Here is a 17,776-nt window from a genome sequence, read left to right as displayed (position 1 = left end):
CCCAACTCATGTTTTTCTCATGTTTTTTTCTTTACAATTCAAAAAAAAAACTCATGTTTTTCTCACACTAAGATGATAGTGTGGGACTAAAAGTTTAGTCTTTGAAATGGGTGGGAATTCAATAGTCCCACACTGCCCCACTAGGATTGAAAAGGAGATTAGGAATTATATATAACGAACTTCTAGACCCTAAAATCTGTCGGAAGCACCTGCTAAATGGTGGCAACCTCTCTAAATTTTTGCGTGTACCCTATTTGGCCCGTGAGCTTGTACGTATACACTTAAATCAAATTTATGTTAGATTACCCGACCCCCGTTTTCCCGAAGCCCGATCCACCCGAGTCCTTAACTGGGCATGGGCGGGCTTTGATCATTCAAATATTTGAATTTGCCCGCCCGATTTACCCGAGTGCCCGAGTGGGCAAGGAGTACAAGTACCCGACCCGCCCGAGCCCGAAACCTAATTACCCGTGGGTACCCATACCCGCCCGATTCCCACCCCTAGATCAGGGTATAGAGAGAGGCCCAAATTTGGTTGGGAGGTTTGATAGCCAATTGCCTGACTTGTTAAAGACAAGCTTGCTAAAGGCAATTCTCAAAATGGTTAAAGGCAATCTATGCAAAGGAGGCAAATGCCTCAACTAATGTTTGACTTAACGGCACAATTAACGTCGATAGGTTGTCGCCTGTCGGAGATTGTCGGCCGGCGAATCTCCGGCCGGCAACCATAACAAAAAAAATATTTTCTTTCTCATTCCTTCTTCTTCTTCCATTTCCGGTGAAGGGACAAACAGTTGCCGACCAGTGATCTCCGACCAGCAACTTTTTTTTTCACTTCTTCTTCCTCCTCCTTCTTCTTCTCTTTCCTTCTTCTTTCTTTTTCTCCTCTCTCTATTTCTATCTCTGCTCTCTTTCTCTAGCATTTCCAGCGAAGAGGGATCTAACTTCATATAAAAATAAGTTTCAGATAAAGGTGTTGTGAACTACTCCAAAGTTCTGAGGAAGAACTTGAAAAATCCGTCATACGGCTGAGAAGATGATATTCTTCCTTATTTTGAAGGGAGGTTAGGACATCTTTAAGCCAACACCACATAGGTTCTTGAAAAAGCTCTACCTTTGTCTTGGAAAATAAGAAAACTATACGCTTGAGTATGAGTATCATACTTCATACCCTTAAGATCCATGGTCTGTCATAGTTAATGGCACACAAAAGAAATATGTTTCTGGGTTTAAGTAAGAACATGTAATTTCAACAAAAAAAAAAAGTAAGAACATGTTTAGCCCATCCGGATAGGCTAAAATTTCGCATTCCCTAATATGATTGTTCATAAAGTAGAGCAACATAATCTAGCTAGATATCGAGTGTTAAACTCCTTGCTTTAATTCCACAAACAGATCAACTTTTTTATCCACAAACCATTGTGAAACAAAACTTTCATAAATGGTGTACTTGGTCCTACTTTATGAATCTACTACCAGAAATTCAATGCGTAATCTCAGCATTCAATGTGTATTCCTGAATAATCTCATTTTTCAATTATTCAACCATTTCATTTTACCAAGTTCAACGTTAGCCAGATTAGTCAAATTAGTGCATAGGAAGACCTTTTAGAGCTAGCATAACATCTTTTAGCATATTAGTAGGCCTTCTGCGTGGGGTAATCTTAAGCAAGCCCGTGCCAAGAATAAGCGTTATACTATGTGGAACTAGGTAAAGGTAGGGGTGGGAAACGGATCAGACGGGTAGTCCACGGTCACTTACTCTTTTGGTCCGGTGGGAACGAACAAATTCTCAATTTGTCCGTTTCGGACATCCCGACAAATCGGCAGACACTTGACAAAGTTTGGTTGTTTGTTGCCCGTCTGTGCCCGCCTAAGTTGTCGGGCATTCCGGGTACCAGACCAGTCGGACCCGGGCACAATGTTTATTTTGTTTGAGTGTCCAAAAAAGATACCCATTAAGATTTCACTCAAGCAAAGCCCATAAAATATAGTCCCACATTGTAAACTCTTTGAGATGAAAGAGATAGAAAGCTTTAGAAATAAGAAACGTAGTCTTTCCTATGTATATATGTGAAAGCGTGTAGTCTAAATGCTAACTATATTAATTAATTATAACTATCTATATACGATTAAAATGTCTAAGTAGGTCGAAAATATCAATCGGTCAGGCTTATCGGTCGGGCTTGGACGCAATGTCGGTTATAACCTTTTGTTCGTGCCGGACCGACTAAATTTGACTGTCCGGACGGGTAGTGTCCGTCTCAGACACCGGACGCCCATGGTCACATCAGGCTCGGCTGTTCGTGGGCGGCTCGGGCTCGCGGGCCTTTTTTTCCACCCATGAGTAAATGTGCTCAGGTCTGCTTAAGCCATTGACAATATGATTAGTATTGAGATTTACGTGAACAACTCTCTTTGTTATGTGATACGAAAACGAAAGATATACATGTTCCAGGAAATTAGCTTAGGAAAATTGGTTCATGGATGATCATCCAATGAATGTTGAAGGAATCTGAGAACTTGGAATTCTAGTTTCACTAGAAGAAATAATAACCAAATCTTTCTAGACCAAGGAGTTAATGAGCAGAGAAGATGAATCATGCAGGGTCGGGCCCTGGCCCATAGCCATCAAAGCGGTGGCTTTGGACCTCCAATTTTGAAGGCCCTCTGAAATAATTGTTATACTTTTGTTACTATTTTACAACAATGAGTAGAAAAGAGAGGTTAGTAGATTGGTCCATTTAGTTGTTTACGTCCCAACTGACCTAGGTTCCAGTTCTCACAAGTGCGTTTTTCGTTTACATTTTTTTGTGAAGCATTATAAAGAACTATTAAGGGCCCCAAATTTAAAAACGGCTTTGGGTCTCGTAAATAGTAGGGCTGGCCCGGGAATCATGTAGACATGAACCAAACATGTATTATAAACCACACTTGTTGATTTATTTGATTTATATAGAGTAACCATAGTTATGTGTCGAAAAGATGAGATGAGCACAGTGAGAAGAGATGATATTCGAGCTCATAGATTGCTATTCTTGCATAAGAAAATAAAAACTAATCACATTTTGCTTGCAATTTTACTGAACAACGAATGACGACCTTCTGCTATAATTTCCCCCGTTGCTTTGTTTTTAAATTGAACTCTAGTCCCAAAGTAGCGTTTTTTCTGCCCCCAAGCTCTCGCCGTGATCTCCAATTCATCCTGCCAGTTTCCTCGCAATATAATTTAACCAACCAAAAACAAACCTATCAATTACTTTCGGGTTGTGTTTGATATCACTTATTTTTATAGAAATAAAAGAATTTCCGTGAAAATAGGTATTTTCACCGTTCGCTACGAAGTATATTTCGATGACTTTAATTTCCTAGAGAATCTATTTTTATGAAATACTCTACTTTTGATTCCTTGCTCTCCTCTAAGAATTAGTTGCCACGAAAAGTAGGAAACCAAAAAGATAATGTTTTATTATATTTGAATACTTGAAACTAGGGCTGGGAAAACGGTCCGAAAATCCGAAATCCGGCCCTAACCGCCCGATCCGAGGCAGCCCGCAGTCCGAAGAGAGCCCGACTCGGGCTTACCCGACCCGAAATTTCGGGCGGACGCGGGCGGGACTCGGGCATAGCTCTTTGCCCGATAAGCCCGCCCGAGAGACCGCCCGATAAGCCCGCCCGAGAGACCGCCCGATAAGCCCGCCCGATAATTTCTATGTTTATGTATATTTTTTGTGTAAATCTAATTTGATGTATTTTTTGTCTTATGTAAATGAACTTTAGGAAATTTAGAATGATATTTTTAATTGGATATAAGTTATTGAGTCGTGAATGAATTGCAAACAATAATGATATTTTTAATTAAGTTTTTTTATATTATTTTTTCTTGAAAAAACCCGTAACCCGCCCGCCCGAGCCCGTTACAGCCCGATCGGGCACTCGGGCATAGTCGGGCCGCGGGCTTCAAAGAGGCTCATGTTTACCCGCCCGAACCCGCCCGATATCCCGATTGGGTAGCTTACTACCCCGCCCGAACCCGCCCGTGCCCGACATTTATGAGCCCGAACCCGCCCGAACCCGCCCGATTCCCACCCCTACTTGAAACAAATATTTATCCCCATATGTGTTCTATGCAAAATGACCATAGTATTAAAAAAACACTGATATCTATATGTTGTCAAATGACAGTTTTGCCTTTATACTACAAAAGTGACATATTTATCCTTATAGGGTGAGAGAGAAAAAGTGAATCATTTTCTTCCTCGGAACAGTGACGATAGAAAGATAATCAGAGAAATTTAGGTAAGAGAGAAAAAGAAAGACATATATCTATTATATAAAACAGAAAGGAGGACGATGACTGGGACAAACATCCTTTTTTAATAAAGGATATTGTCTAGAAGCCCTTATCAAAATTTAAAATATAGTCTTTCGTAGAATTAAAGTTACCTATTTAAAAAACAATAATCGTTTCCTTCTTAGAAATAAAAAAACTAATTTACGAAATAAAGAAACTAAATAAATTTCAAGGGTTAAAAAAATAAATTGAAATCTCTCTCTCTCTCTCTCTCTCTCTCAATAGAATAATAACTAATTTAAGTGAAAAGAAACGAAAAAGTAATACAAAAAAAATAATAACTAATAAAAATCTCTCTCTCTCTCTCAATAAAATATAACAATAATTTCGTAATATTTGATTGATACAAGTGTCCGTGCCCTAGGACACGGGATATATCCTAGTATATTATAATTTAACAATAAAATAATAGAAAAATAGAGAGAAAAATTAAGAGAGAGATACAAACTCTACAAGTACACAATAGTTAATGTCACGACATTAAAAAGTTGTAGATGTGTTAAGGGAATATAAAAAGTTTACAGAGAAATTGTGCAAATGGTACTGTTATAGAGAGAGGGAAAGAAAAGAGGGGGCCCCGGATACACTCCACCTGTATGTTCGGTAGTTTCGCTCGTATCCGAGACTTGTCTTTTACTGGATTCTGATACCAGTGTTAAGTGATTTTGTTCTTATCAAATGGAGATGCCTAATCACGTTGCTATTGTCACTTTCAATGCGGAGATGTTCAATTCTTAGCTCAAAAATAACCTCTCCAATATCATTGAAGGACAATTGGTAGAGATTTATTATTTTAATATTATCGTTATTGTCTAACCATATGAAATAATATATTTGTACTCAGATTCCAATAATATATTTTTCGACTTTTGTGGACTTTTGTGGACATTTGTAGATATCTGAGAACATTGATGGACAATTGGTGGACATCTATTATTTTAATATTATCATTATTGTCTAATCATATGAAACAATATATTTGGACAAATATTTCGAAAATATATTTTTCGACTTTCGTAGACATCCGTGAATATCTGTGGACATTGATAGCCATTTAGTTGATGTTTATTATTTTAATATTATTAGTATCTAACCACATGAAATACAAAAGTTTAATTAATATTTCAAATATATATTTTTCAATCTTCGTAGACATCTGTAGATATCTATGGACCTTGATGGACAATTGGTAAATATTTATTATTTGATATAGTATAATAATATATTAATATAATAATAATATAATATAGTATAATATAATATAATAATACAATAATATAGTAATATAATAATAAGATAATATTATAATAATGTAATAATAATATAATATAATAATTATACAAAAATATTGGAATATAATAATAAGATAACATTATAATATAGTAATAATAATATAATAATATAATGATTTTATTATTATCATTACTATAATAAATATTTTATTGTTATATATCATTTATTATATATTATTAATCTAGTTTGATAATAATAATTATTTTTATTATCTTCTTTACTGAAATGTCTGCAAGTCTCTTCTATATTTTGAGAAACATTTTCTCTCCAAAAGCTATCCAAATTTACACTAAAATGTCCCCAAAACCAATTTGTCTTGAAATGTCCCTACTTTCGTGTCAAAAATGAATAACATGGACATTTGAAATGTCCCAAACGTATAGCACAGATATTTTGAGACATTTGAAATGTCCCTAACCAATAACAAACACATTTGGGGACCACACCTCCCCCCCCCCCCCATACGTATAGCACAGATATTTTGAGACATTTAAAATGTCCCCAATCAATAACACAGACATTTGGGGACAGACCCCCGTCCCCCCCCCCCCCCTCCTCCCACTTATAGACTGATCTTAGAGCAACTCCAATGGGGAGCGGTCCGGGCCCTTAATTCAAATTAAGGACCCGGGACACCCATCCTCCCCATTGGACTGGAACCAGTCCCGGGCGGAGGGCTGAGCGAAATAGGGGGCGGCCCCTTGCTCCCCAAGGGACCGTTGGGGCTCCCCAAGGGACGGTTGGGGCTCCCCAACGGTCACATTAGGGAGCAAATCTGGCTGTTGGAGCAAATCCAACGGCTAGATTTTGGATTCAACCCCTATAAATAGGGGTTGAACCCAAATCATCCTTCATCTCTCTCTCATTTCACTCTATTTCAACTCTTTCTCTTTCATTTTATCTCTCCAACTTTCTTACTAATTTCTTCAATCTTTTTCAATGGATTCCTTCAATCATAATGAGTTATTTATGAATTTCCTTCAAAATCCTGGTTATCAATCTAGCCAATCTGAAAGTGATGAAATTTTTAATGATTCTTCACGAGTTCCCTCGGCGGTAGATGAAACTTTAGATGATTCTTGCGAGTTTGAAGGAACGACTTCAACCAAGAAATCTAATTAACGGGTTGCGTATACTACCAATGAAGATATAGTACTTACTAATTCTTATTTGAAATTCACATTTGATGCGGTTGTCGGAAATTGCCAAAAATCTACTATGTTTTGGCAAAAAGTAACCGATGAATTTAATGAACTTACAAACTCTCAACGTACTAAAAAGGTTGTAAATCTCGTTTCAGTGACATAAATACCGAGTGTCAAAGTTTTATCTCTACTTTGAGGATAGTAAATAAAGTTCCAAAAAGCGGAGAGAACGACTATGACCGGGTAATTTTTCTTACTTGTAATCTATATATTTTTATCTTTTGATTTCATAATATCCTTTTAAATCAATTTTTATCTTTTTCAGATTCAAAGAGCACTTGATATTTATAAAAACAATCACAAAGGAAAAATGTTTAAATTCCAACATGTTTACAAAATTTGATGTCGCATAACAAGTGGATGGCAGACATGCCAGGAGAGTCAACATCCGGGAAAAGAGATTCTAATACCAATCCATCGGAGGAAAGACCAATAGGTCGTAAACAAGCCAAAGCAAATGCAAGAGTCGAAGAAAATTCGACAAATTCTACCGCTAAAGACAAAGTAGTTGCCGGTGATGCTTCGCCGGAATATTGGCAAAATAGAATGGAGGAAGGGAAAGAAAAAATGGTACACATGAAAGAATCTTTAGAAATTCAAAAAAAGGTTCCTTGAAAGCGATAAAAAAAGCAAAGGACCGACAATATGGAATAGACTTAATGAAGATTGATGTTAATTCTCTTGACGAACATGGTGCACGATTGCTTATGGAGGCGCGTAAAGCTTGGTTTGGCAGTAATCCACACCCCTTCTAGCTATTTTTAACTTTTTTTATTGTTGTTTAGTTGTATTGTCGTAGATTTAAATTTCTAATAAAATGTTAAGTTTGTAATCGATATTGTTTAATCGAATTGTTTGAGTAAATTAAGAAATTAAAACTTCAAATTTAAGAGCCTGGGACCGCTCCCCATTGGAGTCGATTTTGAGGGTCTGAGCTCGGGCCCTTAAATTTGAATGAAAAGGTGAATTTAAGGGCCCGGGACCGGGACTCATTGGACTTGCTCTTACCCCCTCACACACTCTTGATGCGGGATTACCTGAACACTTTCATCCTCAAATTTTTGTATGATCCATTAGGAAAATAAAGAAGGAAAATCATTGTAAGTTTACTTACATTGACCTTAGCAGTTGACAAGTAAGAGATGGACATATCCACAGAAACCTTTCTTGGATGACCTTCAACATGAACTGAAGCTCCCCCAACCTCATCAACTAAGTTCACAATTGCACCTATACCCAAATTTCCATTTGCGTCCTTCAACCAAAAAATACTAAAAATTAAAAAATATCAACTTCCAAGCATTTTTAACACTAAAAGTTTAACTTTCTAATACTATTGAACATGGAGAACAGTTCAAATTTTTCAGTATTTGTTTTAATTCTTCTCACTAGTCTCAGTTTCAAATTTCTTTTAATGGGTAGTTTGGTTCTGGGATTATATTTAAGTTATGACTTGGTTGCTCTAGTTTATCAATTTGATAACCCTATTTAGCTAGATTAATCACTGTGATTCTTGTGATTATATCAACATTAAAATTAACCCATAATCATGGGATCTAAAAGGATTACTGTTTAGAATTTGTTCCAAAATTAGAGTTGTATACTTACAGTGAGTCGAGGAGGAACTTTGAAAGTACAAATAACTAAACCAGGTTCAACTCGGTCAACTTTGATGCCACCAATAGTGAAGTTTTCGTAGAAACTCTTCTCTTCTCCAACTTGGTGACTCCAAATGGTAAGTTTTGAAACAGACTCAGCTTCTTCCTTCTTCAACTCCAATAACTTCCTGGCTTTCTCCATTTTCGTTTACTTCCCAATCTTCTTGTTCTCACAACCTTAGGGACTAGAATGCTTACCCTGTCATATGGTGGGGCCAAATAGTTGGATGTGACCTTAAAGTCAAGATTTGCAACTCACCGTCCATTGCTCCTGCCTTCCTTGTTTCATGGAAGAAAATGCAAAAATGCATTTAATGGAGATGGAGAAAAATGTCCAAGTATTTAATGCTCCCATTTCTTACGGGTGAATGAATGCCTATAAATTGGCTTCTTCATTCACCACTTCAGTATCCAATCTCAAGTGAATTCTCCTTTGTATAAGTGAGAGAGTGAAAGAGAGTTTGAGATCAACAGAGAGTTGTATAAGTGTGTGAGGGTGAGAGTTGTAGTGAGAATTGTAATCGGGGAGTACACTAGACTTTGTGTACGGTAACTCGGGTAGGTGTAACTTCATATTCATAGTGGATTTGCTTGGTGCGGCTAAAGAGGACGTAGGACTTGCTCTGAACCTCTATAAATCTTGTGTGTCATTATTCTTTATTTGCTTCGTGGTTATGTTTGATTTATTCACCATTTCATCCAAGATCCTGGTTTTCCGCACTAGAGAAAAACTCTAAGTAGACTGATCACCTATAAAGAGTGGTTATTTTTCTCAACAACTGGTATCAGAGCTTCCGGGTTAGGAATTGCTGAATTTTTTCTGTTGTCGGTGGACGGAGTTACTATTCACGTGAATAGTGTTTTTGACGTGAATAGTGTTTTCCAGCGTGAATAGTATTTTCGCCGTGAATAGTGTTTATATCGGTGTTGGAGCTATGGATGATAAATCAGATAACGTTGCAAGGGTCCGGGTTTTCAACGGTAAAAATTTCTCATATTGGAAATCACAGATGGAGGATTATTTATATGAGAGAGATCTTCATGCTCCATTACATGGAGTGGATAAGAAGGGTAAACTCGATGATGAAGAATGGGCTATTCTTGACCGCAAGTGTGTTGGCGTGATCCGTAGGTGTCTTACGGAGGAAGTTTACAACAATGTCGAAGAAATATCTACAACAAAGGACTTAATGGACACTTTGGAGAGACTCTATCAGAAGTCGTCAGCCTCAGGTAAAATTATGTTGTGTGAACAATTATTTAATTTAAAAATGAATGAAGGCGAGACAATATCTGCTCACCTTGGAAAGTTTAAATCAATTATCTCCCAACTTTCTAAGGTCGACATTACATTTTCGGATGAGGTTAAAGCATTAAGGTTGTTATCATCATTACCGTCGAGTTGGGATACGACTGTGACGTCTATAAGCAACTCGGCGGGTAGTGAAAAACTAATGCTGGAAAATGTAACGGCTATGATACTTAGTGAAGAAGAGAGGAGACTAGAACGAGGCTACACCGCTTCTAGCTCTTCTTCAGGATCCGTCTTAAGCATGCAATATGACAGAGGCAGGAATTTTAATAAAAATTCAGATAAATCTAAAGGTAAATTTAGAGGTAAATCTAGGGGAAATCAAAATCTAGACCTAGAGGTGTGTGTTGGACATGTAATAAAGAAGGGCACATGAAGAAAGACTGTCCAGAAAGAAAGGGTGCTAACAATACGGGAAATAGGGGTTATCAAGAGGTCCATGTAGTTGCAGTTGCAGAGGACGATGCAGTCTTCATTGTTAATGACAACAATGTGATCACCGAGAGTTTCCTATTACTCTCCGAGGACGGTATGAACGAGTCTTGGATAGTAGACTCAGGAGCTTCTTTCCATGCTACAGGAAATAAGGGGATCATGACCTCTTACAAGGAAGGGAACTTTGGCCAAGTCTTCCTTGGTGATGGTGAAGCATGTGATATCATCGGTGTAGGTGATGTGAACTTGAAAGTCAATGGTTCGACGTGGAAGCTGAAAGATGTGCGACATGTTCCAAATTTGACGAGGAACTTGGTTTCTGTGGGCCAAGTTTGTGATGACGACTGTGAGGTTCACTTTTATAAGACAAATTGGAAAGTGACCAAAGGAGCTATGGTATTAGCTCGAGGACTTCGAAATGGTACTCTCTACCGAGCTTCAGAAAGACCTACTCTAGCAGTGGCTAGCAGTGTTGAAGATGTCAAATTATGGCACAAAAGGTTGGGACATATGAGTGAGAAGAACACGAAGATTCTGCATTCGGCGGGTCATTTGCCGGAGGTAAAATCTGTAGAAATGGGCTTTTGTGAAGAATGTGTTCTGGGAAAGCAAAAGCGGGTGAGTTTCAACAGAGGCGGCAGAAGCTTAAGAAAAGAAAAGTTGGACTTGGTTCATACAGATGTATGGGGACCAGCTGATGTCTCTTCTCAAGGTGATGCTCAATACTTTGTTACCTTCATCGATGACCACTCGAGAAAGGTATGGATTTATTTTCTGAAACATAAATCTGACGTGTTTGATGCATTTCAGAAATGGAAGGCATTGGTTGAAACAGAAACTGGTCTGAAGCTAAAATGTATAAGGTCAGGTAATGGTGGTGAGTATGACAAGAAGGAATTCTTACAGCTCTGTGCTACTAACGGGATACGTATGGAGAGGACGCTCCCAGGGACACCACAGGAGAATGGAGTAGCTGAGCGTATGAATTGGATGCTAAATGCACGAGCAAGGTGCATGAGACTGCAATGCGGGTTGCCTGAAGCTTTTTGGGCACAAGCTTTAGAAACGGCTGCTTACTTAATCAATCGGACACCCAGCAGTCCATTAGATATGAGGATTCCAGAAGAGGTTTGGACCGGCAAGAAGGTAAACCTCTCTTATTTGAAAGTTTTCGGATATGTTGCTTATGTTCATCTTAATCCTACAGAAAGGAAAAAGATAGGGCCACAGGCAAAGAAATGCATTTTCATTGGTTATGGAGGTGATGCATTTGGATATAAATTGTGGGACTATGAAAGTCACAAGGCAATCCGGAGCAGGGATGTAACCTTCAATGAAGATGTATTATACAAGGACAAGGATGCAACACAGGTCATAAGTGAAGGATCAATTACTCAAGTCGACAAAGAAAAATATGTTGACATGGGTGATACTACAGGGATGACTAGTAGAGCGGTGGAAGAAGCAGAGACTCCAGGTGAAGAGGAATCTCAGATGCAACAGGGAGACACTCCACAAGCAGTGGGAGTTTCTCCGCCAGCTCCACAGGACCAGTCAGGTGTTCAGACCGAGACATCTACGGTGTTCGTCCCAAGGAGATCATCACGTGTACCAAAGCCAAATCCAAAATATGCTAATGTGATGGATCATTTGTTACTGACAGATGATGGTGAGCCAGAACATTTTGATGAAGCACTACAGGACGAGGACTCAAGCAAGTGGGAGTTTGCCATGAAAGACGAGATGGATTCACTTGTGCAGAACAACACATGGGTGTTGGCAAAATTACCAAGAGGTAAGAAGGCATTGGAGAACAAATGGGTTTATCGGAGAAAGTCTGAAGCAAATGGTGACATTCGCTACAAAGCGAGATTAGTAGTGAAGGGGTTTCAGCAGAAACCAGGTATCGACTACAATGAAATATTCTCCCCAGTTGTGAAGATGACAACAATCAGAGTGGTACTCGGTCTAGTGGCTTCAGAAAATCTCTTCCTTGAACAACTAGATGTAAAGACAACATTTCTTCATGGAGACCTTGATGAAGAAATTTACATGAAGCAGCCAGCTGGATTCGTTATAGAAGGGAAGGAGGAGATGGTATGCAAGCTTCAAAAGAGCTTGTATGGTTTAAAACAGGCCCCGAGGCAATGGTACAAGAAGTTCGATAACTTCATGCTCAGGAACAACTACTCAAGATGTAACGCAGATCATTGTTGCTATGTTCAAAGGTTTGATTCTGGTTACATCATTTTGTTACTATATGTTGATGATATGTTAGTGGCTGGAACATCTCTACAGGAAATCAAGAACTTGAAGGGTCAGTTGGCAGGTAAATTTGCCATGAAAGATCTTGGTGAAGCTCGACAAATTCTTGGTATGAGAATCAGCAGGAACAAGTCTAAGGGTACACTTATGCTTAGTCAAGCTGAATATATTGAACGGGTTTTGAAGAGGTTCAATATGGAAGGTGCCAAACCAGTCGGCATGCCACTTGGAAGTCATTTCAAGCTTTCCAAGTTGCAGAGTCCTGTGACAGATGTGGAAAAAGAATTTATGGCAGGTGTGCCATATGCATCAGCCATTGGGAGTCTTATGTACGCTATGGTGTGCACAAGACCAGATATTACCCATGCAGTGGGAGTAGTGAGCAGGTATTCTAGCAATCCTGGTAAGCAACACTGGGAAGCGGTGAAATGGATTCTCAGGTACTTGAGAGGGTCCACAAATGTACCTTTATGCTATGGACGTGGAAATTTTGTTTTAAATGGATATGTAGATGCAGACTTCGCAGGTGACCTTGATAAAAGGCGAAGTACGACTGGGTATGTTTATACCTTGGGATCGACTGCAGTGAGTTGGAACTCACGATTACAGAAGTTGGTAACATTGTCAACAACAGAAGCGGAGTATGTAGCAGTGACAGAAGCAAGCAAGGAGATGATATGGTTGAAAGGTTTATTAGCAGAGTTGGGGCAGGAGAAGAAGAATAGTATTTTGTACAGTGACAGTCAAAGTGCTATTCATCTTGCCAAGAACTCAGCCTATCATGCAAGGACAAAGCACATAGATATTCGCTACCATTTCATTCGGTCGCTTCTGGAAGATGGTGAGCTACTACTGGAAAAGATTCTTGGTTCGAAGAATCCAGCAGACATGTTTACCAAAGGGGTCACAATTGAGAAGCTGAAGCTCTGCAAGGCTTCAGTAGGTCTCTCGGTCTGAGAGAGCCGGATGGCCGCATCAAGAAGGTTATGTTAGCACCAATCCAGGTTGAAAGATGAAGGTGAATATTCTACAACTCTAAGTCACAGCTTTATTTGACCCCAAGTGGGAGATTGTCATATGGTGGGGCCAAATAGTTGGATGTGACCTTAAAGTCAAGATTTGCAACTCACCGTCCATTGCTCCTGCCTTCCTTGTTTCATGGAAGAAAATGCAAAAATGCATTTAATGGAGATGGAGAAAAATGGCCAAGTATTTAATGCTCCCATTTCTTACGGGTGAATGAATGCCTATAAATTGGCTTCTTCATTCACCACTTCAGTATCCAATCTCAAGTGAATTCTCCTTTGTATAAGTGAGAGAGTGAAAGAGAGTTTGAGATCAACAGAGAGTTGTATAAGTGCGTGAGGGTGAGAGTTGTAGTGAGAATTGTAATCGGGGAGTACACTAGACTTTGTGTACGGTAACTCGGGTAGGTTGTAACTTCATATTCATAGCGGATTTGCTTGGTGCGGCTAAAGAGGACGTAGGACTTGCTCCGAACCTCTATAAATCTTGTGTGTCATTATTCTTTATTTGCTTCGTGGTTATGTTTGATTTATTCACCATTTCATCCAAGATCCTGGTTTTCCGCACTAGAGAAAAACTCTAAGTAGACTGATCACCTATAAAGAGTGGTTATTTTTCTCAACATACCCAACAATGGCCTAACTTGAATGATTTTTTTCCCTAACTTCAATTCCTACCCGACAAAGACCTAATCTAATTCACCAATTTCCACCGCCTAGATTTTTTAACATAATGACGACGTAAACTTTAATGATATGTTCACCGCTCGTCTATTTGTAATTGTAAATTTTTATTATTTCAAATTTCTATGGTTAACTTACTTCAATTTATTTTCTATTTGTTAATTTATATTAATTCGGGGTATCAGGACTGTATTCGATGGAAGAACATTAGAACATTCACTAATGAAGCAGAGTTAGTTGCAAATTTTTTGAAGGAAGTTTTAGAATCGACAATTGTTGTTGTTCAGTCTTCTTGGTTTCTTCTTTCTTCCTTTCTCTCTCTAGAAATTTCCCCCATGGAAAACTACCAATCTGGCACCGTTGTTGTTACTGGTTCATATTCTCTGAAACATAAACATTGACCTGATTGTTGCATATCCTTTGAGTTATGCTCTTGATGAAGGTTAAGATGAAATTCAAGTCACTTAGCCCCACAGTGAGATGAATGAGTTAGAGAGAGAAGAATGAAAATGAATTAATTTTAGAAGAAGGGTAGTAAAGAAAATAAAACAATTAAGTGTTGAAGTTAACTGACAATTTTATAAAAGTGGACCATTTATTAATACATGAAAAACAGGGGGTCAAAAAGTAAGCAAGTCACAAACTAGGAGGTCAAAAAGGAAATAACTCAATTTTTTTTTTTGGTTAACAGAAAACGCCTAGTTACACCTTGTTTTTTGCGTTAAACCGAGTGCACAACAACTCGAGACAAAACGATACCTTTGAAATTAGAAGAGCTTTTAACGTTTCACTTTTATAAGAATAGTTCCACATGGGAGAAGGGGTAATTAACAATCAAGAATATAATGTATAGATCATCTCCACTTATTGCTAATTAGTTGAGTTAGATAACCACAAACTTAACATGGTACCAGAGCTAGGCCCACACGTGATAGGTTTAAAAGCCACAAGTACTCCACGTCACCCGAGAAAAAAACACATGTTAGGAAAACCACGCCACACGTGAAGGGGCGTGTGTGAGAATAGCCCCACATGATCAAAGAAGGTGTAACTAGCAACCAAGAATATAATGTATAGCAGTATAGGTCCTCTCCACTCATTGCCATTTGGTTTTGAGTTAGATGACCACAAACTTAACAACTTTAAATCCACAAACTTCTCAACATTTTTATCCACCAACTACCATGACATAAACCTTTCACTCCTACAGTGCATAGGAAAACCTAGTTATAGCATATTGGCAGGCCTTGTGAGTGGGCTGGTCTAAGGCAGAACCATGCCTTAGAAAAACCTTGTACTATGTGACAATATGATCCAATAAATACTGAAGGAATCAGAGAATTTGGAATTCCAGTTCCATTCCAGGATATAATAACCAAAATTTTCTAGACCAAGGAGGAGTTTGATGAGTAGAGAAGATGAATCATGTGCATATGAACCTAACTTACATTAACCAGTTGATTTATTTCATTAACAAATTATACAGTGTAACCATGAATTGAAATTATTTGTCTCAGAGATAAGCACTATGAGAAGAGATGATCATTGAACTCATGGATTGCTTTTCTTGCATAAGAATATGAAAACTAATCACATTTTGCTTGCAATTTTACAGAACAACGAATGACGACCTTCTGCTATAACTTCGCCTGTTGCTTTGTTTTTAAATAGAACTACAGTCCCAAAGTAGCCTTTTTTCTGTCCCAAAGCTCTCGACGTGATCTCCAATTCATCCTGCCAGTTTCCTCACAATAAAATTCAGCTAACCAAAAGAAACCCGTTAATTAACTTTTACGTTTCACTCCTAGGCCTAAATTCGGAAAACCTAAAGGAGCATAATTTGTATAGAGTTCTATATCCTCTTTTTGTAGGGTAGTCTTACTCATATCGGGCTGAGAGCTTGATCTTTCCTGAGCTCTGATACCAGTGCTACATGGTCTTGCTCCAATCTCACAACAAAAGCTGGCTCAAGAGGTAAGGCTTTCCTCCCACTTATATATTCACAATCAATGTGGGATTGTCGGCCTCAACCAACAATACACTAGACTTCTCCGAATTATATATCCACAATCAATGTGGGATTGTCGGCCTCAACCAACAATATACTAGACTTCTCCGACTTATATATTCACAATCAATGTGGGATTATCGGCCTCAACCAACAATATACTTGACTTCAAGTTTTGGTACTATAACGAATGATTCATTAGGAAAATAAAGAAGGAGAACCATTGTAGGTTTACTTACATTGACCTTAGCAGTTGACAAGTATGAAATGGACATATCCACTGAAACCTTCATGGGATGACCTTCAACATGAACTGCAGCTGCCCCAACCTCATCAACTAAGTTCACAATTGCACCTGTACACAAATTGCCATTTGCATCCTTCAAACAAAAAATAAAAATCAAGAAATATCAACTTCCAAGCATTTTTAACACTAAAAAATTTAAAAATTTGAACATGGGGATCAGTTGAAATCTTTCAATATTTATTTTAATTTCTTCTCACTACTTTCAGTTTCAAATTTCTTTAAATGGGTAGTTTGGTTTTGGGTTAATATTTAAGTTATGATTTGGTTGCCCTAGTTTGTCAATTTGAAAACCCTAATTTGCTAGACTAATCACTGTGATTCTTGTGAGTATATCAACATTGAAATTAACCCATAATCATGGGATCTAAACGGATTTCTGTTTCAAATTTGTTCCAGAATTAGAATTGTATACTTACAGTGAGACGAGGAGGAACTTCGAAAGTACAAATTACTAAACCAGGTTCAACTCGGTCAACTTTGATGCCACCAATAGTGAAGTCTTCGTAGAAACTCTTCTCTTCTCCAACTCGGTGAGTCCAAATGGTGAGTCTTGAAACTGACTCAGCTTCTTCCTTCTTCAACTCTAATAACTCTCTCGCTTTCTCCATTTTCGTTTACTTCTCAATCACCAGCTTCCCAACCATTTTGTTCTCACAATCTTACTATAGGACTTCTTATTGGGCTTTCTAGGCCCACTCTAAGGAACTTCTTATTCGAAAGGTTAGATATCGCTGAACATACGCTTGTCATATCCCTAGATACGATCATATCGACTACTGGTCAGAAAGATTATATTTGCGGCCTTCTCGTATGGCCTTCACTCACCCGGTGACCGGCTTTGCAAGCCTATATAAACGACACGAGATCAATTTGCTTTGAACAGGGATTCCATCCTCATCCTTTGATTATCATTGACTTTCGACCCAATGTTCAGAAAAGTGTCCAAATTTGAGTAGAAAGCCGAAGTAAAGCTGGCATTCCAGGATTTGAAGAAACACCTAATGACTCTCCCCCCGTTGATGAATCTTAGCGAAGGAGACGAGCTGATAACCTATCCCTCTGCTTCAAATGAGGCAATATTGTCAGTTTTAATCAAGTCACTTGAGGGCGTAATATATCAAATATCAAGTCTATTATGTAGGTAAAGTACTTTCTACTTCTCTAGAGCTGGACATAAGTATCCAATAATCAAACAACTTGTCTTAGCTCTGAATCGGATCAGAAGAAAAT

The 17,776-nt window shown here is 38.3% G+C and overlaps 2 protein-coding genes across 3 annotated transcripts; both read right to left on the bottom strand.

Annotated features, from left to right (window-relative positions):
* Positions 1–2,919: 2,919 nt before the first annotated feature.
* Positions 2,920–14,238, bottom strand: LOC147557984 (uncharacterized). 2 transcript variants are annotated; one of them, XM_086659536.1, is made up of 4 exons: positions 14,176–14,238; positions 8,461–8,709; positions 7,967–8,107; positions 2,920–3,205 (listed from the first exon to the last, which is right to left on the bottom strand). In XM_086659536.1, exons 2-4 carry the CDS (start codon positions 8,650–8,652, stop codon positions 3,062–3,064), a joined length of 477 nt encoding a protein of 158 aa, XP_086515662.1. In that variant the 5' UTR covers positions 8,653–8,709; positions 14,176–14,238; the 3' UTR covers positions 2,920–3,061. The 2 variants fall into 2 exon arrangements, with proteins under 2 accessions (XP_086515662.1, XP_086515663.1); XM_086659537.1 differs by lacking the exon at positions 14,176–14,238 and having other exon boundaries at positions 8,461–8,713.
* A 1,437-nt stretch (positions 14,239–15,675) lies between these two features.
* Positions 15,676–17,240, bottom strand: LOC147557983 (uncharacterized). The gene is made up of 3 exons (XM_086659544.1): positions 16,963–17,240; positions 16,479–16,619; positions 15,676–15,965 (listed from the first exon to the last, which is right to left on the bottom strand). The coding sequence occupies exons 1-3, from the start codon at positions 17,152–17,154 to the stop codon at positions 15,822–15,824; spliced, it is 477 nt and encodes a 158-aa protein (XP_086515670.1). The 5' UTR covers positions 17,155–17,240; the 3' UTR covers positions 15,676–15,821.
* Positions 17,241–17,776: the final 536 nt, after the last annotated feature.

The sequence above is a fragment of the Eschscholzia californica genome, unplaced genomic scaffold (genome assembly GCF_041429995.1).
Source record: "Eschscholzia californica isolate CP2 unplaced genomic scaffold, dmEscCali1.0.p SCAF_2, whole genome shotgun sequence".
Classification (NCBI taxonomy): Eukaryota; Viridiplantae; Streptophyta; class Magnoliopsida; order Ranunculales; family Papaveraceae; genus Eschscholzia; species Eschscholzia californica.
This window is presented reverse-complemented; position numbering and strand designations above follow the sequence as displayed.

Coding starts and splice junctions, on each gene's coding strand:
- LOC147557983 (XM_086659544.1), bottom strand. CDS start 17,154: ATGGAGAAAGCGAGAGAGTTATTAGAGTTGAAGAAGGAAGAAGCTGAG. Junction 16,620..16,962: donor AAGTTCCTCCTCGTCTCACT/GTAAGTATACAA, acceptor TTTTGTTTGAAG/GATGCAAATGGCAATTTGTG. Junction 15,966..16,478: donor TGTCAACTGCTAAGGTCAAT/GTAAGTAAACCT, acceptor GGAAACTGGCAG/GATGAATTGGAGATCACGTC.
- LOC147557984 (XM_086659536.1), bottom strand. CDS start 8,652: ATGGAGAAAGCCAGGAAGTTATTGGAGTTGAAGAAGGAAGAAGCTGAG. Junction 8,108..8,460: donor AAGTTCCTCCTCGACTCACT/GTAAGTATACAA, acceptor TTTTGGTTGAAG/GACGCAAATGGAAATTTGGG. Junction 3,206..7,966: donor TGTCAACTGCTAAGGTCAAT/GTAAGTAAACTT, acceptor GGAAACTGGCAG/GATGAATTGGAGATCACGGC.